The sequence below is a fragment of the Rousettus aegyptiacus genome, unplaced genomic scaffold, assembly GCF_014176215.1.
Source record: "Rousettus aegyptiacus isolate mRouAeg1 unplaced genomic scaffold, mRouAeg1.p scaffold_m13_p_5, whole genome shotgun sequence".
Taxonomy (NCBI): domain Eukaryota; kingdom Metazoa; phylum Chordata; class Mammalia; order Chiroptera; family Pteropodidae; genus Rousettus; species Rousettus aegyptiacus.
Genome location: NW_023416308.1, coordinates 115,246,454 through 115,271,460, shown reverse-complemented (window position 1 = coordinate 115,271,460; position 25,007 = coordinate 115,246,454). Strand labels below are relative to the sequence as shown.

General features: G+C 38.2%; 1 protein-coding gene across 2 annotated transcripts in view; it reads right to left on the bottom strand.

Moving 5' to 3' along the window:
• RTN3 (reticulon 3) overlaps nucleotides 1-25,007 on the bottom strand; it is a 44,843-nt gene that overhangs the window by 8,385 nt on the left and 11,451 nt on the right. Inside the window, exon 3 of one of the 2 annotated variants that reach the window (XM_016118576.2) lies at nucleotides 15,218-17,536. The exons of the other annotated variant lie outside the window; for it this stretch is intronic. Coding sequence (XP_015974062.2) covers nucleotides 15,218-17,536 — 2,319 coding nt within the window. The remainder of the gene's footprint in view (nucleotides 1-15,217; nucleotides 17,537-25,007) is intronic. 2 annotated transcript variants of the gene reach the window in all.

Below are 25,007 nucleotides of genomic sequence, written 5' to 3'. Positions count from 1 at the left end.
AGCCGGCCTACTGAAGGACGAAGAAAAACGAAAGAACTTCTACCAGATTAAAAGCGAGTGGGGGGGCCTGACCACACATCAGTGCAAAGTATGATCACAGACTGGACACGGGATGAGGGGGTAAAAGTTATAAAAGACGTCGCTGAATGTGGACTATAACTGATAAAAGTACTGTATCCATGTTCGATTCCCGAAATTTGGTGAGTATACTGTGGTTACGCAAAACAAGAAAATTCTTGTCAGAAAGAAGCACACTCCAAAGTGTTTAGGGGAAAAGGGGCAGGATGTCTGCGACCAGCTCTCAAATGGTTCAGGAAGAAACACGTCATCTAGGGAGGGAGGGAGGGAGGGAGGGATAGAGCAACAGTGGCCAAATGTTCTGAACTGGTGACCTGGAGCAAAGGTTTTATGGGAGTTTTGTTGTCCTATGCTTGTCATTCTTTAAGTCTGGAATATTTGAAAGGCAGAAAGAGAAAAATAAAGAAAAGCTTAGAGGATAAGGCTAGAGCTCGGAGAGAAAAGGGCCTCGATGTATCAGGGAAAGGAAAAGGGGTGAAGACATTAGCCCGAATGTAAACCTACCTCGTGCAAATCGGAAAAAGCCATCCTGTCCTCACGAACTTTACTGCCATCTGCTGGAAAACTGTCATAAGAAACACTCAGAGCTGGAACAGTAACACGTGAGTGGTGCCCCTTGGGGGTGGTGGTACACCGCCTGCACACGCCCGAACCGAAGTCCGCTGCAGACGGCGGGCAGTGACGGAGGGGGCGTGGCCCGCGGAGAGGGCGGGGCGTGTGAGACAGCAAAGCAAGGAGCTTGGATTTCCCCTCCGGGCAAATGGGGCGTGCTGAAGAACGTCAAACAGGGGCATATCGTATTTTAAGGACGAAGAACACTTATACTGACATGGGGCAGGAGACTAACAGGAGGCTAACATGGCGGTCGAAACGAGGGTCACTTAGATTAGGGTGAGGCAGTCCGGACGGAGAAGAGTGGACAGATTTGAGCTCCATTTCTGGGGTAGAACAGGCGGAACTTGATGATGGCCTGGATGTGGAAGGTGATGGAATATGGATGAGCCCTAGGTGTGGGGCCTGAGCTGATGGGTGGCTGCGGCGTCACTTACTGAGATGAGAAGTGGAGAACAGAGCAGGCTAATTTGGGGGATGGATGTCTAGAGATATCCATTATTAAAAAGGCAGTTAGAGCCACCAGTGTGGAGCACACAGGACATGTGTGAACTGGAGGTACCAGAACACAAATATTTAGAAGTCACTGAAATGGATGCGGTCACCTAGTACTGAAAGGGAAGAAGGTCCAGGTCTTAATTTGGAGGCACTCCAATATTTGGTAGCTGAGTCAAGCAGAGAAGCTGGCGAAAGGAACTAGGAGAGAACGAGGGAGGTATCACGAAGCTCGGAGGAGGGTGCGCAAACTGGCTAATTCTGCGGAGGCTAAATAAGGAAAATAGTGACCCTGAACTTGGCGATATGGAGGTAGCTGCTGATCTGATCAACGCTGTTCAGGGGAGCGACGGGAACATGAGCGACTGGAGGGAGCTGGAGAGTAATTCATGGTGGAACGTGGGAGGCGATGTGAGAGAAGATGCCTGAGAAGTTCGGCTGTGAAGGAAGCAGACACATCTGGAGCCAAGGGAGGGTTTTTTAAAGATGGGAAACACTGAAGCATGCTTGTGTGCAGCCACAAACAGGAAGGGCCGAAGATGGGGCCAGAAGCAGGGAAGTCCAGGAGGGAGGGAGGGAGGGAGGGAGAGCCGGAGCCCAGGCGAGGGGCTGACCCTTGTCAGAGTCACCAGTGAACGGGGTGCAGAGATCTGAAGATTGGAAGCAGAGGGGTTTCTTTCTGAATGCTTCTATTTTCTCAATAAAAAGGAGCTGAGGTCATGGACAGGGGTGGCGGACAGCAGGGCAAAGAAGGTTTATGGAGGGAGCAAAGATATGAAATGGTTCTTTAAGAAAAGTGAGAAAGTGTCTTAAAACTCCTAGAAGAAACCATAGGAGTGTACTTGGTAACCTTGGGTTAGGCAATGGTTTGTCAGATACGATACCAAAAGCACAAATGATGAAAGAAAAACTAGATAAATTGGACTATGTCAAAATTAAAAACCCCTGTGCTGTAAACAGTACCAAGAAAGTGACAAGAAAACTCAGAATAAGAATTTGCAAATTATATATCTGATAAACTATTTGTGTCCAAAAAATATATATACATATATGTATAAAGAATTATAACTCGATAAAAAGAAAATTAGCCCAAATGAAAAATGTACAAAGGACCTGAAAAAACATTTCTAGAAAGATATATAAATGGCCAGTGAGCACATTAATAAATGGCCATAATTAAATATGTAGTTATTAAATATATAGTTATTATATGACCCAGCAATTCCATGCTTAGGCAAATGCCCAAGAGAAATAAAACAAAAATAAAACACAAACACTTGTGTACACCACTGTTCGTAGAGGAATTATTCACAAGTCAAAAAGTGAAAATAATCCAAATGTCCATCAACTGATGAATGCACAAATAAAATGCAGTATATCCATACAATGGAATTATTATTTGGCAATGAAAAGGAAAGAACTTCTGATGTTACATGCTACCACATGGGTAGAACTTGAAAACGTCAAGCTAAGTCAAAGAAGCCAATTACAAAGACCACACATTACACGATTCCATTTATATACACAATCCAGAGTAAGTAAATATATGGAGGTGGAAGGCAGAGTAGTGGCTGTTTAGGGCGGTGGTGGTATTGGTGGAATAAGGGGGGTGGCTACTGACAGGTACAGGGTTGCTTTTTGGTGGGGGGAATAAAACGGTCTAATATTGAAGAGTGGTGACGACAAACATTCAGCTGTACACTTTAAAGGGATGACTTGTAGAATATGTGGATTATGTCTCAATGAAAGTGTTAAAAACCAGACAAATATGGAATCACAGCCAGGGATTTCAACACCCCTCTATCGACATCTGGTAGAATGAGTAGGCAGAGACCAAAGAGGATGCAGAAGACTTGAACACTATTAATTTGGCTTGACGTTTATAGAACACTCCTCCACACAAGAGCAGAATACACATTCTCTTCAAGAACATGTGGAATATTTGCCAAGTTAAACCAAATCCTGGGCCATGAAACAGCCCTAATACATTCAAAAGGATTCAAGTCATTTTTATGTATTTTCTGACTAGAAAGTAGCTACATTAGAAATGATAACAAAGATATTGAGAAAATCCCCAATATTTGTCAACTAAAAACACCTCTAAACAACAACAAAAATCAAAATCTACAGAAAACTTGGAAAGAATTCTGAACTGACAGAAAATCAATATTTGAGATCTAGCTAAAGCAGTACATAGTATGACTCTATCGGAAAAGATGAGAAATCAGCAATCACAGCTTCAATCTTAAAAAACTAGAAAAAGAACTTGAAGCCCAAGTAAAAGGAAAAAAGGAAATATTATACATCAGACCAGAAATCAATATAACAGATAACAGAAAAATAAAGAAAAATCAATGAAACCGAAGTTGGTTCTTTGAGAATAACAATAAAATAGATCGAACTCTAGCAGATCAAGAAAAAAAAAATGAAATACACGAATTGCCAATAGCAGGAATGAGAGGTGGTATCGCTACAGATCTTAAAAGGATAATAAGGAAATAGTATCAACAATGTAATACAAACGAATTAGACAATTTAGTTGAAGTAGACAAAGAAACAAACTACCAAAAGCTCACTCAAGAAAGAAACAGAATAGGTGCTATATTTATTAAAGAAATAAAACTTATAGGTAAAATGCTTCCCACACAGAAAACTCCAGGTCCAGATGGCATCACTGGGGAATTCTGCCAAACATTAAATAAGAATACCAGTTCTACACAAATTCTTCCAGAAAAATGAAGAGAAAGTAATATTTTCCAATACATTTTAGGAGGCCAGTTTTACCGATTCCAAAACTAGACAAAAACATTATAGGAAAAGAAAACTACAAACCACTATTGCTCACGAACATAGATGCAAAAATTCTTGACACAAACTTAGCAAATCAAACTCAACAATATATAAAAAGACTACATCATGACCAAGTGGGTTTTTTTTTTTTTTGGGGGGGGGGGGACAATATTGATTTAACATTTATAAATCACTCAATATAATTCGCCATATCAATGAACTAAAAAATAACCATATGATCATCTCAAAAGATACAGAAAAGGCATTTAACAAAATCCAATATCCCTTTGGCTAAAACTTCTAGGCTACAGGTGAGAATTTCCTCAGCTTGATAAAGGGAATCTATAAGAAACCTAGGGCCAACGTGTTCATTAAAAGGCAAGGATGTTCCCTAGCATCACTTCTATTGAACACTATATCAGAGGTTCTAGCCAGCACAAGAAGTCAAGAAAAAGAAAGAAAAGGCATCCAAATTAGAAAGGAAAAAGTAAACTGTCATTATTCACAGATGGCACAATCACCAATGTAGAAAATCTGATATAATGTACAAGAAAGCTACTAGAATAAGTGAGTTTAGCAAAGTTGCAGAATACAAGGTCAATGTATGAAATCAATTATATTTCCATATATTAGTATCAAACAGAAACTGAGTTAAAAATACCATTTAAAATAGTACAAAAATATGAAATACTTAAGCATAAATCTGCCAAAGCTGTATGAGAATTGTACACTGAAATCTATAAAACACTGTTAAGAGAAACTAATAAAGACCTAAATTACTGGAAAACTATATTGTTTTCATGGGTTAAAAGACTCCAAATGGCTAAGACGTTGAGGGGGAGGGGATAAAAAATTGCTAAGATGTTAATCACTCTGAAATTTATCTATAATTCTATGTAATTTCTATCAGAATCCCAGTAAGTATCTAGTATCTGTTGTAGAAATGGACAAACTGATTCTAAAATTCCTATGGAAATTTTGCAAAAGACCTATTGTTGTGTTTCAATGTGTTTAAAGTCCTGTGCTGTACTAATTATGCCTTTTATTTGTTAGAATACATTTCAATACATAACAGATCCTCTTTATAAGTAAAATCAATCATGTTATCTTTATTTTGCTAATGACAGATAAAGCATCTGACAAAGATTCTGTGTATTCATCAAAAATGTTATATTTCTGGTAGGATGAGTCATTCTTTCCTTGTATTTTCCAAATCTTCTACAATGTGACCATATTACTTTTATTTTAAAAGCTTCAGAGGATGTCTCCCTTTTGCACATAATAAAGGATGACAGCTGCAGTACCCTTCTTACATCAACAGAGGGCACTAACACATCCAATGGTAATCTAGAGGCAAAGGAAAATGATACCAGTCCCTAATTCAGGAGAGAAGAGCAGCAAACCTTATTGACTCTCAACCCATTTTTTTTTTTTTAAATTGAATTTGGGGAAAACTGTGGGTTTGATTCCAACATCAGATATTCCCAAAGGTCACTGTCTGTAATTTACTTTCCCAAGTACACACCTCAAAGGAAGAAAAGAAAGGTTTTTCAAAATGCTTATTCTGAACAGTAATAGATGTGCAAGAAAACTTCAAGGCTTAGTAGTTAACAGCTTTAACTTCACTTTTAAGAATAACACCCCTCCCCTCCAAAAAAAGAATAAATCTCTTGAACACACCCGATCCCGTCTGATCTCGGAAGCTAAGCCGGGTCAGGCCTGGTTAGTTTCTGGATGGGAGACTTTGGGCTTGTTCAGAGTGGCATGGCCGTAGGCCATGGACAGTAGCTCCACTGGGGTGCAAACCTAGGACCTTCTGCATGTAAAGCAGACGTGCTAATCGCTACACTACGGAACCACATCCTGATTATTTTTCTTTGGTTACTTTTACATTAATAGTTCATAATAAATGATGTCACTTTTGCAAGAGACACTGGCAAATATTTATAAACTCAGATCCAAATTTAGTGGCTGCCAAAATGGGTTAATAGTCTGCTCTGCTACAGATTTACCCTTAACCAAAATCATTCGCCTCAAAAGGGCACAGAAGGGTCAGAATGGCTCTGACAGAATACAAAGCTGTCACTGTGAGAAACGACGCACATGCTTCTGGCCATGGACGCACCTGGCAGCAGGCCAAGGAGATTTGTAGGAACCCCTTTCAAACTAGCATCTCTCTCATACTGTGAGGAAAAAATAGTTTTTTATTCACTAAATAACCTAACATCCCCTTTGACCTCAATTTCAGATTTATAAAGCACAGAAAACAAAAGGGCACTGACTACTCCTTCCCAATAGGACAGCCAGGTGGATGTGAAATGTGAACTTTCATACTTCATTATCTAAAGGATACAATTAAATTTAAATGCAGTGCTGAATCATGATGGAATGGATAAAGGCACAAAACTCTGGCTTTCCTTTTCTATTCTTTCTTTCCTTCTAGGTCCAGCTGGTTCTTTGCATACGTTGGACAATTACTAAATTCTCTAAGGTCTAGACTTAAGTCTGCAGAAGATATCAGATCCAATCTAAAATGAAATGAAACGCTAGTTAATTGCTAATAGTCGTGAAAGCCCAATTGCACTTAAAGTGATTTTATGCCCTTTGTACACATTTATAACTCAACCTTCCACACTAGTTAGATTACACGACATTTCTCATATGGTTATGCTACATCTGGGTTTGTATGCTTCTTTGACAGTCTGTGAAGTTAATACAAATGACAGTTTCAGACTATAATGAGCTAACAGTCTCTAAAATCTTTACCAGTAATAAGCAAAAGAAATGAACTACACATGCCCTTGGCCTTTGAGATCTTATTCTCTACATTTTCCTGGCAGCTCTGGTGAGTGTGTCTCCCCATGCAAACAATGGGGACTGATGGGTAAGTAGCACGGCTTTTCTCCCCTTGACATTTAATCTCCCCGCAACATATAGCGAAGCTGCAGAGGTTAGGACACTCACATAATCACAACCTAGAGTTTACCATTAATGTCTTCTTAATTTTGTGGTAAAATATACATAAAATTTACCATCTTAACCATAGGGTATACAGTTCATCACTATCCATTAATGTTTTACTAAATTATAATCTGTCCCTCTTATCTGTCCATTGGTCCATTTAAAATTTTTAAATGTATTTCAAAGTAAATAATATCAGGAAATCTACTTCACCTTACATGTCGTTAACTAAAGTTAGATACTATTCAGTGTTTTCTTGAATACAAAATACATAATACAGAGTTTGAACACATGCATATACCTATGCAATCCTATCAAGCTAGTGAACATAACCATCGCCCCAAAAGTTTCATTTTCCTTCCCAGCCAACGCCCCAAGAAGCAACCACTGCTCTGATTCTTTTCCCTAGAGAAGTTTCCTTGTTCTAGAATTTCACTTAAATGGAAATCACACAGCATGAATTATTTTTATATTGCTTCTTTCACTTGGCATAATTTCTGAGAGTCATCCATACTTTTCTGTAAGTATCAAAAGGTAACTAGCTATACCACGGGTAACCTATTCCCCTCTTGGTGGAGGACTGGCTGTTTCCAGCTTTGAGCTACTAATAAAACTGCTATGAATATATACAAGCCTTTCAATGACTACGTTTTCATTTCTCAACAGTGAAGTTGCTAGATCATGGGGTAGGTGCATGTGTTAGTTCTCTAAGAAACCAACCAATCTTTCTCCAAAGTATCTGTGCTATTTTTACATTCTTACCAACAGTTTGAGAGCTTCAGCTGCTCCCCAATCTCATCAAAATTAGGTGTTGTCAGTCTTTAATGTCAGCCATTAAGGAGTGACATCTTATTTTAATTATGAAGACTTGTGATATTGAATATATTTTCATTGGATCATTGGTCATTTATATATCTTCTATTGTAAAGTGTCAGAATCTTTTCTGCCCATTTTTTTATGTTGTCATTTAGTTAAAATAGGCTTTTTAAAAAAACTGACAAAAACTATACATATTTAAGGTATACATGTTTTGACATATGTAAATATTGTGAGATGATCGCATGAGGCTAATTAATATCTACATGATCTCATATAGTTATGGGTGTGTGTCTGTGTATAGTGTGAACACTTCAGATCTACTGTCTTAACAAATTTCAAATATACTCTACCTCATTATTAACAATGATCACCATGCTGAACATGAGGTCTCCAGAACGTATTCACCACGTAACTGAAGTTTGCTCCCTTTGACCAGCATCTCCCATTGTACCCACTCCCACCCCCTGGAAAGCACAATCCTACTCTTTGTTTGACTATTTTGGACTCCCCATGTAAGTGAGATCACACGGAATTTGTCTTTCTGTGTCAGGCTCCTTTCACTTAGCGTAACGTCCCAGGTTTATCCACATTGTTTTAAAAGGATTTCCTTTTTTTTAAAGGCTTAATGATATATACCATCCAAGTTGTCAAAATAAGGACAATATTTGATTTTTCTATCAAAATGTAGTTTTTAATACTTCTTAGATACTAATCCAGATACATGTTTTGTAAATACTTTCTCCCAATCAAGGGCCTATTTTAATGAGTACGTTTTAATTTTGGTGAAATCTATTGATTCTTAATTTTATGGCCAGTGCATTCTGTGACCTAAGAAATCTTTGGCTACCCACAAGTCATGAAGCTATTCTCCTATGCTTTCGTCTAAAAGTTTTATGGTTTTAGTTTTTATGTTCAGGTCTCTGATCCATTTTACATTAATTTTTGCCTATCATGTGCAGTAGGGTTGTGGTAGGCATTATGGTAACTAAGGTGGCCCCCAAAACTCTTGCCCTGTGGCATATAACATACTGTGAAATACTTCCACCTGCCCTCAAAGGTGAGCAGAACCTGCGAATGTGATGGGATGGCAACTCTGGTGTTTACATCTATTATATGAGATCCTGCAGCGCCCTCCAGGGACTGTGGGCCTGGAAGGGAACCCCGAGCCTTGGATGAGATCCTGAGCAGAGGACCCAGCTAACTCGTGCCTGGATTCCCGATCCACGAAAACCGTGTGATAATAAAGTTGGATTGTTTTAAGTTGCTAAATTTGCGGTAGTTGATTTGTGGACTGTTTCTTTCATTGTTATTCAGTTTAAAACATTAAAAAATTTTTCTTGGGACTTTGTTAAGCTATCCATTATGTAAAAGTGTCTTTGCTAAATTTCCAAATACTTGGGAATTTTCCTAAGTATCTTATTTCAGCTTTAAAATTTAATTTCATTATGGTCTTAGAATATACTTTGTATTATTTTAATCCTCGAAATTTACTGAGCTGTTTTATGACCTAGTATATTGTCTATACTGCTGAATCTGAACCTTGTGCACTTGGAAAAGAATGAGCACTCTGCCACTGTAGGGCACAGTGCTCTATAACTATGATTTATGTTATAGTGGTTGATTGTGCTGTTTAAATCTTTGTGTGTGTTTTGGTCTACTGAGTGCTGAGAAAGGTACTGAAACCTCCAATTATGATTACAGAAGGGTCTATTTTTCCCTTTAATTCTGTCGATTCTTGCTTTGTGTATTTTGGATCTATCATCAGGCACATACACACTTATGACCATCAAGACTTCCTGACAGCTGTTACCATGACATCTCGTTTTTCATTCCTGATAATAATCTTTGTCTTCTTATGCTTACTTTTGCATGGTGTGTTTTTGGTACAGCTTTTCCATCCATTTACTTTCAACTTATCTGTGTCTTTATATTTAAAGTACATTTTTTATAGTCGGGCCATAGTTGAGTCTCGCATTTTTATGCAGTCTGCCACTCATTGGTAGTGTTTAGCTCACTAACATATTGATGGTTACATTGGGTCTCCCATTTTATGCCTTCTTTTTGATTATTTGAAGATTTTAATTTATCTAGACTTTTTAGCTATGCCTTTGCATTATTATTTTAGTGGTTATTTTAGGAAATACACTATACATTCTTGACTTTCAGTCTACTTAAAATATTGTACCACTTCATAAAAAATGTAGTAACCCTTGCTACAGTATAGGTCCACATACTCTTGGACTCTTCTGTTAAAAACTGTTATATGAAAAAACATTAGAATTTCCATATATATAATTTCTGTTTTAGACAGTCATATTTACTTTAAAGAAGCGCAAAAATAAGTCTTTTATATATATCCAAACGTTTACCATTTCTGATGCTCTTCATTACTTCCTCAAACTCTGAGTTTCTACCTGGTGTCAATTCCTTTTAATCTAAAGAACTTAAAGTGTTTCTTGTAATGTATGTCTTCTGGTGACAAATTATCTTAGTTTTCTTTTATCTAAAAAATGTCTTTATTTTGCCTTAATTCTTGGTGGGCATTTTTGCTGAATAGAAAAATCTGGGCTGACATTTTTTCCTGTTTGGCACTTTAAAAAATGTTGTATTTCACTGTCTTCTGGCATCTGTGGTTTCTGGTAAGAAGTTCTAATTGTCATTTTTGGTGTCATTTTCCTCTAGCTTTCAAGATTTTCTCTTTATCTCTGGTTTCTGCAACTTGACTGTGAAATTCTGTGCTGGAAAGGGTTAACTCTGCAGGCCTGGGTTGCTTAAACATTGCACATGCCAAAGAAAGGTCTGTCTTCAGGACTGGCCCTTGGCTGGCTCCTGTGAAATGAACTCTGCGCCCTTGGAGTGTTCTGGCTGATCTGTGTTTTTGCACGTCCCAGTCGCTGGGCCATGCTGTACTACTAAGACCGGGTAAGTGTACCCTAACAATATGATTTACGGCGAACACTTATTTTTGCTGTGGGAGGCTGAGGTCAGTCACGTGGGCACTGCATGCTATCCTGGGCACCGAGGACTGAGATTCCCTGGTTGGCAACACTTTGTACATGCTGTCACACATCATTGATAGAATTAAGGACATCCTCTGTGTGACTCCCCCGGACACCTGAAAGCTTGTTTCTCCTGGACTCTATCCCATGTGCCTTTCCCCTTTGCCAGTTATAATGTGTCCGTTTACTGTAATAAACTGTTAACTGTGAATATATCGACTTCTGAATCCTGTGAGTCCTTCTAGCAAATCACTGAGCCTGGGGTGGTCTTGGGGACCCCTGTAACATGTGCCAAGGTATGGGTTTCTTTGTCTCTATCCTAGTAGGTGTTTGCTAAGCTTCTTTAATTGGTGTATGTGGTTTTTCATAAAATGTGAGAAATATTTTGCCAATTTATCTTCAAATATGTCCTCCTCCAGGGTCTCATTTTCTTCTCTTTCAGGATTCCAACCATAGGTCTTATAGTAATGTTCCAAAGGTCCCTGAAACTCAGTACCATTTTTTCTGTTCTTCAGACTGGATAGTTTTGGTTTATCTAGCATCAAGTTCACGAACGCTTTCCTCTATCTTCTCCATTTACTGTTAAAACTACTTGGTGAATTTTAATTTCTGCTGCTGTATTTTACAGTTCTAGAAATTTCCACTTGGCTCTTTTGTTTCTATTTCTCAATTGAGATTTCCTTTCTTTTCATTCGATGCAAGCATATTTTCCTTTAATTCGCTGAGGAGTTATATAGTATGGTGTATAGCCTCTGGAGTCTCTTATATTCCCTGGAGAATACTGATCTTTGTTTCAGCATGCAATTAAATTTGGCTGGACCCAAACTGCCAACTTTTGTCTCTTGGACAACACCTTAGAGTCAGCTCTTTTATCTTTAGCTGGGCTGCTTGTTGTCTTCCATGCACATGTGTGCTTCAGGGGTTAAACAGTGGCTTACAAACACGGTTTATACACGAAACTTTGGGCTCTCACTCTCTGGCTCTCTTCTTTCCAGGATTCCTCTTCTCGCTTTCCAGTGGCTGAATGGGCGTAGCCGACTTGAATTCTGTCTTCTAGTAAGTTTCCTATGGAAGTTTTAGCCAACCTGCAATGTACTAACTTCGGCCTGTCCTCTGGCTAAAAGCAGTAAAAAATGGAAAACAAATTCCATGCCTTCTCTTAGGTGTCAGCCCTTTCTCAGAATCATTCATTTTCCAGTGCCTTCGAGACTTTTTTTTTCCTCTCTCTCTCCAATCCAGCGTACATATGTAGGGGGGTCAAGGCCAGTAAAAGCCTACTTGGCCAAACTTCAAGAAAAACCACTGTGATATTGTTTTTAAAAATTTACTTCAGATTCATTGTCTATAGGTAAACAGATTCACTTTTAATGATACTAAAACAGGGATTACTCCAAATACTTTGTTTTCTAACTTCTTTTCTCCTACTTTAAAGCATTCGTCATACAGCAAAGACTCTGCTAGGTATTCCATAAATGAAGTTTTTATTAATAAATTATGTATACTTTCACACAACAGCAGAAAGTACAACTTTGACAGCAAACTGACAGCAATTAGAAAAATAACGCACATACCTAGAAGTGAAATTGATAAGGAGTGGCACACTGACCCTTGAGAAATAGGTGCGTATGTGTAAAAACAGACAAGTACGAGGATGTAAACAAAAAATGAAAAATAACCCAAATCCTAAGCTAAAGGGAAATAACATAAGTGATAATATGAAATACTACAAATATGTTGAAATGAATAAATTATATATTTTTCAATAAATTACCAGGTCATTTCTAGGCCTGGTTACACATCGCCATACTGCCTTCCAAGAGAGTTGTAACAACTTACACACCTATCACCAAACTATATCCCTGCCTATTTCCTCGCATTCCTGCCAATGTGGATACTAGAATGCAAAAACTGTCTTCACCCAATTAGGTGTAGGAGGCAGGGATATAATTTTTTCCCAAATGATTATCACACTATAGATCATACCATAACTACTGGACTAACTAAAATATCGTCATAAAGGGACTGAAATTCTGCTTTATTAGGAACTTGTATACATAAACTGTAAAAGAGCAAAAGAAAAAAATACCACTATTTTTTTTTATTTCTTTTGCTCATTTCCTTCAACAACTTTAGGCTGAACATAATTACAGAACTGGTTTTACTTTAGAAAGGAAGATATTCCTAGAGAATTAGAGACTGGTTATTTTACTGAAGTAGTTTACATTTTAAAAGATTTATTCATAAAATAAGACAATTAAAAAGATTTTTAATTTTGAACCTGCAAAGAAAGATCTGTCAGCCTCTTGGTCTAATTATACTGATCTTATTTAATTACCATTCAAAAATATCTATTAATCATAGAATTTGGTCAATGACAAATAACCTAAACTTCCACAGCCCTTGTCAACTAGATTGAATAACTCAGATGAGAAAGACTAATAATTAGTATTTACATGGAACTTTGTTTATTACAACACTATAAAGCAGGACAAGATAATTATTACCATATTAAAAAAGGAAGATGCCGAACCAGTTAGGCTAGTTGCGTAAGGTCACACTAAAGGAGGAACTTGCCAGAATTAGACACTGGATTTCTTGTCCCATAGGCCTCATCACTCAAGAGCTACTGTAAGAATTATAACAACTCACTAAGAAACCTAAAATATACCAGAGCAAGAGAATCATATTGCTGAAATGATACTGAAGACCATCTACTTCAGCATCCTCACTCTACGCATAAGGAAACTGAGGCCCCAAAGGTGATGTAACTTGATTGTTCGACATCACACTTTCAGACACAGTAAAGCAACAATGAGAGTTTAGCGCTCCTAAGCCCAAATTTAACAATCTTCAGTTACTAGGGAATAACCGCTAATCTTAACTTCCACTTCACATTTTTGAGTTAAAAAACAACAACAACAACAACAACAACCCGCAATGTTTTCACTGATAATGAACAATTCATTTACTTAATTAATAATTAATTAACAAATAATTATCCAGTACCTACTCTATGCCAGGTCCGATAGTTGGTGCTGAATGAATCTTTACTACGGGATGGGCCCTGCATTACCTGCGTTTGCACGCATAATCTTCACAACCTTAAAAAAAGGGTTCTATGGTCAAAAAGTTTTGGAAAATCATAGCTCCTTACATAGCACCTGAAAATTTAGGAAGATTAAGTAATCTGTCCAAGGTCCTGAGTAAGGAAATGCCTTTATAAAAGGTAAAGGGTGTCCTTCCGCTGCAGCAGCTGTGGCTCTGTGACATCCCAGGGCCATAGGTAACTAAGAACGTCAGGAGGCTGAGGCTCGGCTGCCAGTGCCCGAACCCCGGCAAGCACGCCTAGTTAGTGTGAGCGAGTGTGGGACCAGATCCTTGAGGTGCCGCACCTGCCTGAGGAGCTGAGCAGCGCTCTGGCTGCAGTGAGGAGAGAAAACGGGGAGAGGGAACAATGATTGCTAAAGACTGGCCACCCCCCAACTCTGTGCACAATGAAACCTGATAGAAAAAAAGGTAAGCAGTATAACCACACTTATAAGTTGATCCTAAAAAAAAAAATCTCAATTTTGTTTTAAATATTAATAATTCTGTGTGTATGATTTCATTTGAAAAAAGGGTTCTATGGTCAAAAAGGTTTGGAAAATCATAGCTCCTCACATAGCACCTGACATTGACCACACAGTAAGTCCAGAACTTGGTATCAGATGAGGCTGAGGGTCCGTTTTAGAGGCCTTAAATATCCTTTGCTTCTTACATGTTCTAAGACCCCGGAACAGACAGCACTTGAGGTAATTTACAAGACCAAATGCTAGGAAGGTAATCATTCAAATAAATAGAAGAGCCTAATACCATATAATGAATTTCACCTGAAGAATATTAAATGAGGTCCAAAGTAGAAGAATGCACTAGTTCTCCAAGTATTACACACAAAACAGTACTAGGGCACAGGTTTCCTCCTTTCAGAGCATAAAATCTCTATGGTATAAAATCAAATTAATTAAAAGTTTAATTTACTGTCTATCCCAGCAGGAATTCCTTTATCTTTGATTGCCAAATAGATTTTACAAGGCCCAAAGCAAAAAATCCAAGGACTAAGTAAGCAGTGCTATTATTATGAAGATTTAAAAATAAACTCTGTGAATGAGAACCTAATGATATGCTTAAAAGCAGCCATCGCCCTAGGGCCAACCTACAAGAAAAGGAGACCCTTGAAAAAACTGGAGCATAAAAACATTTTTTTAGAATATTAATTTTAACAAGTGGTCCACTGCTTTGGGAAATACCTGTTTAAGAAAACCAAAGCAAGCGACCATTAAAAAGAAATCTACCTTTCCCCATATAGTGTTTTTATTCCTAGTCATAATTTTGGTGATCGAAATCAGGGACTAAAAAAAATGTCACTCTGATAAGTAATCAAAGCAGAATTAACCACATGCAGTATTTCTAATGTAAAAGGTTACCTGAGAAGTGTGTCAGGAGTCTTGCTAGGACATGCTTGTTTACCAGTTCAGCCTTGCTAAGGCTGGAAATATCTACGTTAGTAGTCTCTTTGATCATAGTGGGCTTTTCGGAAATCCCAAGATCAGATCTGGTCTTGACATCTGGGTGTTCTAGCACATCAAACGATCTCTGTGGCTGAGAAGATTCTGAAGCAAATGTGAAAGTCTGCTTGCGTATTTCTTCAGGAGATTCTACTTCATCCTGCGCAGAAGCTGACTTCTCGGCCTGTCTTTCACTCAATTCTTTAAGGGCTTTGATTGTGAGCTGTTCCTGTTCTAAGTCAAGAGAAGCTACTGGAGTACGTTGGGTGGGGAAAACATCCAGAAACTCACTTCTATTTGTTTCTTTGCTTTGTTCAGAGTATTTGCTTTTCATGTCTTTAATTTCAGAACCACCTGACTCTCTTTCATGTAAGACTTCTACAGGAAGAGTTGTTTTAAAGTCCACAGTCTTCTCTGATGTTGCTTCAAAGGCATTTCCTTCCCCTTTATCTACTATTCCTCTCTCCCTGGTTTCTGTAAGGGCTGCTGCTATCAGGTCCTCTGGGGAAGAATCATCTGTATCTTTAACACTTTTTTCATGTAATGACTCCAAATAGGCAGAGGCGGTCACATTTAGTGAGAATTCTGTCTCATTAAAAATGTTTGAAGATGCTGCTGCAGGAAGTGTTGGGTTCTTAGTTGCAACAGGCTTTTCAGGAGCAATTTCACTCCTACTACCTGAGTGCTTCGCACCTTCTGATGTGGCGTTCGGGTCAGGTACCTGGGAACACGGGCTCCTTTCAAGATCAGGCTGAACTCGTGGCTCGACGTCACTGACTGACCTGTCAAAGTTTTCGGATGTTCTGTTTTCCCTATCACAGTTGAGAATTTCTTTTTCTCTTACAGCCGCACTTGGAATGGAAACAGGTTTTTCAGCCTGACTTTTGTTACTTTCAAATGAAGTGTCGGCTGTGATGTCCTCTATTACTGTGTCATCGGATTCACCAGAACTATCAGCCTCTGTCGCTTCTCCCAGCACAGCACTCGGCCAGTTCATTTCATCTTTCGGGTGGCCATCTGGTAGAACCACTTTCACTGGGGCCACTCCAGAACCCAGAGAGACACATTTCTCAAGCGGAGACCCAGGTAATTCTGAAAGTGTGTCATCTTCTTTCTGCACACTGCCTCGCACACCTCTGCTACCGACATCCTTTGTGGAATCGAGACAGTCTGGTATAGGTTTTTCATCAATGATGGCATTTTCTTGTGGGAGAGATGCTTCTGCCCAATCACCTGTTGATTTAGTGATGGGTGTGCTCCCATTAACAGAACATACAGGAATTTTCTGGTGAGTGTTAGCTTTAAGATTTACAACCGGAATTTCTGAATTATATTCGCTCATGTCAAGTCCCATAGTTTTTGTGATGTAGTCAGATTTATCGCTCTGCTGTTTCACTTGGGGAACCAAATCCCAAGTCAGTATTTCATTAGTAAAGTTATGCATATCATTCACACATCTGGACACCTCTTCCAATGCTGCAGTTGTGTGTGAGAACTGCCTAGTGAGCAATCCAGAGGTCGGGTAACGCCCTGCCTCTTTATTTCTCAGTGGAAATACTTTGTCATTAGACTCCGAGGTGTCTGCAGATTCTCTATCAGTGTGCACTGCCCAGCTACCGAAATCATTCATGCTCTCCTTGTATGCGTCTTTAAATTCTTTGTCAAATGCTGCTTTGTCAATAATCACTTCAAATGGTGATTCAGGGGAATCCTTTTCAATAATACCACCTCCTGAAACTTTGGACGGGGACAAGGAGTATGTACAAATGCCTTCTGCATTAGACTGCTCGGTGGGTGGTTTCTGGGATGTCAGCAAAGTGAACTTGCCATCAGCACCCAAGGGAGTTTTATCATTCCTATTTGGTGCCTCGTTTGTGTTCCTGGGCGCTTGATCTTTATTTGTTTGCTGTTCCATTTGACCGGCTTCCTTTGCGAGAGAAGCAGCATGACCTGGGAAACTGGCTGGAGTGGAAGGCTGGTTACAGTAACCTTCTGTGACAGCGGCTGCGGGGCTGGCTACGTCTTCACTGGTCCCCTGAGACTCTTCCATCTTTTTCACATCTGGAAGAGCCAAGCAGTCTTTTCCTCCTTTGGCTAAAATAGGCTGGCTGCCCAACACTTGGCTTTTTTCTCCACGTAGTATTGTAAGGTCAGTGTTATGTGTTTCAGAAGATGAAAAAGAGGAGGAAGTCATTATTTCTGAAGGTGGCTCATCAGAGCAAAAAGAGCTCAATCCTTCTATGGTCAGAATTTGAAAGAAAAAAATTGTTTACCAGGTACAATTACATATTAGCTAGTCAGGCCAAGCAGCATGCTTTTTATTTTTAAAATTACATATATACACACAGGATGTATACACACACAAATATGTAACAAAACAATGTCAACAATTATCCTCTACCACATGCATAAAATTGCCAGCAGTGAAACAGAAAAGCCACATCATGCTACAAATTCCAAATAACAAACAAATTTTCAGTCTACTTTTTCCATTGTAAAGGTAAGGCATAAAGAAGAGTAACAAGACTGGGAATTCTGGGGAAGTTTTTTTCTGTGTTTTTCGGTAAAGCTATTCAACAGAAACGATGTAATCTATACAGAACAAACAACTTGATATTATGAAATTCTGATACACTCTCATCTGTAAGATGAACAGTTCAGAACACATCGCTTCTATAAATCCACTGTGTGAAAGTCTGAGAGAGAATCTAGGAAAAAATAGTGGCCCGAGTTCTTTTCGATTTTCAGGAGATAAAATGGACCCTTCCTGAGTCTAAAAATCAGTCTAGAATTATGCTGTTCCATCAACAGGAATGATTGGTCCCAGGTACATATGACCTGAACATTTGAAATTGAAGGTACTGGAAAGGCTGGCCTGCTCCAAAATCTCTTACACCAACTTGCCAATTTAACCAAATCTGAACTTTAAATTGATTAAGTGTTAACTCCGGAAATCCTTTTTAAAACAGAAACTATCCTTCTAGAAAGCACATACTTGTCAGTCATTCATTTTCCAACTTCCCACTCTCGCAAGTTTTTACTGGGGAAAAAGACCAAAACAGCTGTTCCAAGGGCAGTGAGTGCTGTCTTTCTTGCACGTTGCTGTATCACTGGAGTTGGAATAAGGTAGGTCTTAGGTCATTCCTTAAGAATGAATCAAAGATTCAGCTTGGTCAGGTGAGTATTATTAGCAGGCTCAGCAACGCCTTGTGAGTGAGTAACTGGGAAGATGTGAAAGAGAAAAACCTTTGGGATTACCCGTATGTGGCTATGTTCTTTTTCAAGTGAGAAGCTGAACAATTAGACAAAAGCAAGTATGACTTTATTCAAAATTATTTCGCAAAGATGAGAACAAGAATGAAATATCTACTGCAATGAAAAAAATCTGGTTATAAAAATGTTTCCAAATGTCAGACGAAGTTTCTCTATTTCAACATATCACTAAAATCTGATGCGATGGGATCACATCTTTAGAATCACAACTGTCATCTGGGTATTGGCGGAAATGTCTATAAATGAGGAAGGAAAGTTTGGTGGTACAAACTGCACCAGTGGGACAGGGTATATTTGAAGTAAGATGTAATTCATATTTAGTTCTAATGTAGTAAACATAGTCACATCTACCATTATATATAAATACTCAGCAAGACTGAGTTATGGATATAATATTGTAGGTTAAAAGGTTCAAAAACCTGAAATTTAAAGAACTACAGGCTACGCTTAAATCAGAACTATTATAAAATCTGAGCTACTGAATTCACTGGTTATTGTTTCTACCGGGAAACATTCAATGGACTAAATGTGGGTTAAGGTCAAACTGTTTGGGAACCCTCCCTACAAACAGGAATGGAACTGTGAGGTGTTCCCCTCACAGGGAATGCTTATATATTTTATAGAAACTGAGATTTCACACAATTTGGACTTGTCATCTTACAGGGGAAAGTGAGCAAAATGAATTAGTTATAATTCAACAAATATTTATCAAGTGCCCTTCATGCACCTGAAATTGTTTTAGGCATTATGTTAAAAGCAGTGAACAAAACGGAAAATGTCCTTGCCTTTGCGGAGCTTACAATACAGCGTGGGAGACGGACAACAAGAAAAAAACAGCAAGTAAAATGAGAATGATATTGTGGTGGGCTTGGCAAAATGAAAAAGGAAGCAACCTACACTGAATGCTAATCAGAGAAAACACGCACTACCGGGGCGGGGGGACGTGGTAGAAACCTTCTGTGCTTTGTCGGGACACAAACTGACTGTGAGTTTTCCGAGCCTTGCTTCTCTCCTCTCTTCTTTGAACTCGTAATACTCCGAAAGTTGTGAGTTAGGTGTATAACGATCTGAGGAGAGGCTAGAAGGTTGGGTGGGAAATCTTATTCTCACAGCGCCAATAAATCCTGTACTGGTGCCATGACTGCCCAACAGGTTTCGAACATTTTAACTAAAGAGTCTTTGATACAACTATTACATATACAAAAGTAACTTTAATCATGTTCCCTAATAATAATTTTGTGACTTAATTTTGGGATGGGTAGTGTTTTAGGGGGGCAAGCTTAGAGGGTAAACAGAGTGTGATGCTGCATTCACTCCTCAGTGGCCATAAGATGCAGGTGCCAGCTCTCACGGCTGTCAATCAAACCTTCCCACGTAGGCATCCTCAGCCGTGCTTGAATTTTAATGATCTTGTTTAGAACTTCGGCAAATGAAAAAAAGTTTCTCTAGCTAGTTAAAACCCTAACAAACTTGGACAGAGCTGACTTGTACCAAGACAATGGAAAAAACTAGACTGGAAATAAAGAGTTTATAAAGGCAGGAAAACATTATGTAGTACAAGGACCAGAATCTAATAAGCCTTTGGAACAGCTCCCATGAGCCAAGACTCTTCAATTAGTCAGTATGGTACTTAATAATCATTGGTGTTGTCCAAGTCTGAACCTGGCGAAATGGCAGAAAACTCCAGGGAGTTTGAAGATTGCTAGTTTATAAATGCTATACACTGATGAAATAACTTTGGATTATCTTACATCTCCAGAAATGTCCACTACCCTTTTTTCTTTCCAAAGTCTCTTGTAGTGCAAGAGACTTTCAATATTACTAAAAATCTCCTCTTCATGAATATTTTCTAGATTAGTTCTTTGCTATAATGGGATTTAATGTACATATTCATTTTCAATAAGCCTAATAATTTAAGATGGCATTATTCTAATTAGTAACAAAAGGGTTAGATGCCTAATAGATTTTTTAAAAAAGGGAATCAGTATACGATGGGGAAAATGTCATAACCCTACAATGATAATAGAATGTCTCCAAATGTATCCAGCACTTAGACTATAAACCCTTATAAATCTCCATTTTAGTATATTTTCTGAAATAAGACTAGGTAGGAAATTAACTTGTTTCTCTACCACTCCCAAACTCAAAATTCCAATTAATTAAAAGATAAAAAATCCTTTCATCAAACTTAATAATCTGGTGTCTTTGGCAAGCTGCTTAACCTCACCTAAAAAATGGGGATACTGAAGCACCTAACTTTAAACTGCCCTTAGAACAGCATCTGGCACTTAGTAAATCCTCAATAAATGTCCCCAAACATCACGTTCTTGAACACACACACACAGAAACGTGCGCGCGCACACACACACACACATCAAATCATAACTACCTTCCTCTGATATATAATACAGAAAATCCTCATTCAGAGTTTTAGACACTTTCCCTCCTACCATTCACAAATAAGAGGAAGTGATTTAAAGAGCTTTTATCTGTTTCAAAATTTTGGGTGACACAACTTCTGAATCAGTACAAATGAAATGCCTACGACATGCTAAGAACTGTGCTAGGTTCAGATGAAGACATTTAAGGCAGCCCAATCAATACATAAAAAAATTTCTAAGCCAATGCTGAAGGATAAAAGGACGTTTCCTGAACATCGAGGTCAAAGTATATTTTAGTTCAATGTACAACTAGCTGAACAATTGGACAACCTAGCACAAAAATCCCGGTTCCTTTCAAACTTTAAAGCAACTACTACTGCTTCACAAGCTTGACCTCTGACTTACTGAGCCAGAATTTCCTGAGGAGGATGGAGCTCAGGAACCCTCTTGACAAGTTTCCCAGATAATCGACCCAGTTTGAGAACCACAACTTGACTGTATTATATTCGTTTTAGAAGCGTAGAACAATCGAGCTGTACTTTGGAGCTCGTCCTGTAAAAACCCTGCAGCTGGGCCTGACACTGTGACTTCTGCCCACGGATCGTCTGCCCAGGAGCACAGCGTGCGGATCAGCAGGGCCTGGGAGAGGAGCGGGCCTTTGTGCCTGCTTCGAATACGTCTATCTGCCAATTTTAAAGTACAGCAACTTGCAACTTTGACTGGAATAAGGCACAAGCTCCATTTGGCTAAGAATCTGGTGTGAGAATTGAGGAAGAATGTTCCCTCAATTTTTACCTCACGGAACAAGGTGGGAGTTAAAATAACATGAAAAAACTTTCAAGTGAATGCTCTGCACACATCAATACATTCAAACTGGAATATATTGTGCTGTTTACTTTATCTTTCAAAATATCTTCTTTACTGTATATGGTATTCTTACAACTGCCCTTCAGAAAAAGATCTAGGACTTTTAATACTCAAGTCTTTGTAACTTAATTACTGAAAGCAGTGTGATCTAAAAACAAATAAGCAATACGGAATGTTATATCCTATATTAGAGTTCCTCCTAAAAGGAGTCAATAGCTCAGAGCTCTGTTATGGTTACCATTTAGTCACTTTCCCCCTCCCTTAGGAAATTCATCACTATTAGAAGGATCCCTGTAACATGGAAAACCATACACATCAATGAAGAAAGGCTGCCAGCCGGTAGTAGCCACTAAGTTACTTTTTCACATACACACTACGCATATTCATACAAGGGAAGCTTGAAATATTCAGGTATAGGTGTTCCCACACTTGAATTTTCTCATGTTCACAAAAACAAGAAAGACAAATTATCGTGCAAAACAATATCAGCAACTTTCAGCCACAGCATCAAAATAGGAAGTTAGCCAGCAGACACTTTGCAGCCAAGCTAGATCCTAAACAAAAAGTCTCTTTTGTACAAAGAAAAATGTTTTGCTTTTGTTAAAAAGAAGGCTGTAACTGGCAAAATTTTTCCCTCAATGCTTGCCCCAAAGTTCGGTGTTTAACTTCCTATTCCAGATGCCTACTGAGTTACTCAAACTGAATGCAAATGTTCATTACTGCAAATGTGCTTCCAATTCTGCATGGTGGACGGATTCTCTCCCATCTTATTGATTTTCACCTAGTCCCCCTCCCCTAATATTTTCTAAAGAAAATCACAGTATTTTCCAACCTACACTTTTACCAAAGGTTTTAAAAGTAGAAACCAAATTTCAGTTTCATTTTGTGTCTGGTGGAGGGAGTACATCTCCCAGGTGATACTAAATTATATAACCAATAGCAGCAATATGGATAAAATAGTCATTTCTGCCTCTTCTGTTCTCATGATTTTAACATTAACCTCAGAATGATGTTTTAAAAAATATCTGTAAACCCTAAAATACAACTAATATACTTTATCATCTTTTATAATAGGTAGTGGTCATGAGTATGGGCTTTGAAGTCCTAGGTTTGTCACTTACAGTTGTTATCCTGAGCAAGTTATTTCGCCATTCTCAACTCCCGTTTCCTCAAGTGGTAAAAGAGCTAGTACCTTTCCTCCAAAAAGCGGGCTATGAAGATTAAATGAGATAATTCATATAAAGTATCGAGCATTGCAAAAGCTCAATTAAAAATTAGCTACATACTGCATCCATACCTCTGTTAATATCTTTATAGTATAGGAAAACATCATTAAAATTTACTCCCCTGTGTTGAAATTCTCAGAGGTTAGGTTGAAATTTAACTCTTTAATAAAAACAAAACAAAACAAAGGAATCAATAAGCAAAAGACCACAAAGGACCTACTCAGGGGCACAACTGATTATGCCACTGACATCCTCATCACAAATCTATCATTGGCTTTCAAAAAGCTTCACCTGCTAGTTCAAGTAGCTGCACGCCTCAAAGTAGTACAATTTAATAGATATTACATAATTTCCTTTTGAAATATTTAACTGCTTCTCTTTATTCAGTCCAGATTAATAACAGTCTTGGGTACAGGCATCTCTCTGAAGCCCAATAATAAGTAGGTATATATTTCAGAATTAAAAATGTCATTTTAAAATATGAAAATGTCCCATTTAATTATTGCTACATATTGATTAGTACGGTTTAGATATACAAAAGGCACAATTCTCCAAGGCTAAATGACTAAGGGATATGGAAGCCAGACAAAGGTTATTTAGTTGGGTCAGTGCCAGCGATGGACTCAAGGTACCTGTGGGTGGCAGCAGTTGCTCTGAAGGCCTGTGCTGACCCAGACTGGTCCCAGCTATTCTCCCCAGGGGTTTTAATTCAGTTAATCAAGTACATCAACAACTTCCCCTTCCCTTATTTTTATTTAAGACAGACTAGAAGTACCAGTTTCAGCTGTTCTAGAATATATGCAAGCACCTGCCAAGGTGACACCTCAAACAACTGCCAATGAAGCACCAAATGGCTTACTTTTCGTGTGTGTGTGTGTGTGTGTGTGTGTGTGTGTTTGCAGAAGAAAATGCTGAATAGAGGCTAGACTGGAACACTTTCAGGGATGTTTTTAATGGCCTCTTCACAACATCCCTCTAGCAGTAACGCTATCTTGAATCTGCACCAGTCAAAATAACTCTTTATAAGCTGAAAGGAAATACACAAAAATAAATCTATTTTCTTTTACATACTCTCATACTGTGAAACTGAAGCCTAAACATTAATTAATTTTTAATTTAAAAAAACCTTTTTATCTACCTCCATTTTACTTGTGTGTGTGTAATTTTTCCTAACTGGGATTAAAGTAATTTTTAAAGCTAAGATATTTATCATCGCAAAATTCCATGTATTAAGTATGTTGTGCTTGGGTTGCACTGTTACACTTTTTAGGGTATCAATTATCTTTTCTATGTGAACAAAATGACTGGAAGTTATAAGTATGAAAGATGTATTCTAAAAGATCTGAAATATTTACAATAGAGAAAATACAATTATTTGTTCTATTTACACGGTATTATTACCGGTTTATCTTCTAGAGTAGAATAAATGTAATACTTATTTGCCTAAATTATTAAATTTCTAATGAGAAAAAAAATCCCTTAAAAATATCAACCTAGTTGGGTTCCAGATGTCAAAATCACTTTGTGGGTTTGAGTTACTTGCTAACATTCACAAAATACCTATCTTTTAATGTAAACAAGTTAATTTCAAAGGTCATGATTTGACCAACAAAGGATTCCAAATTCACAGAGTGAGGCACATTATAAAGAGGTTTGGGGACTTTAATGTTAGCAGCCTGAATTAAAAGCAACAAATTATCACTTAAAAGCAACAAATTATTATGTTTCCTAAGAGGCAGATTAAACCTGACAAAATTTTACTACGTTCATTTTATCCCATTATGTTTTTATTCTAAGGTCAAAATCTTCCTCTCAAACCAGCATCCACACTTTGCATCTAGAGAATTCAGCTGGGACAATAAACAAGATCTTTCCACCGGGCTTCTTAAATTTATCTAGAGAGTTTAATTACCTTTTTTAAAAAGAAGGGGTTTCCACTGACTTACATCTGAGAGGTCAAAT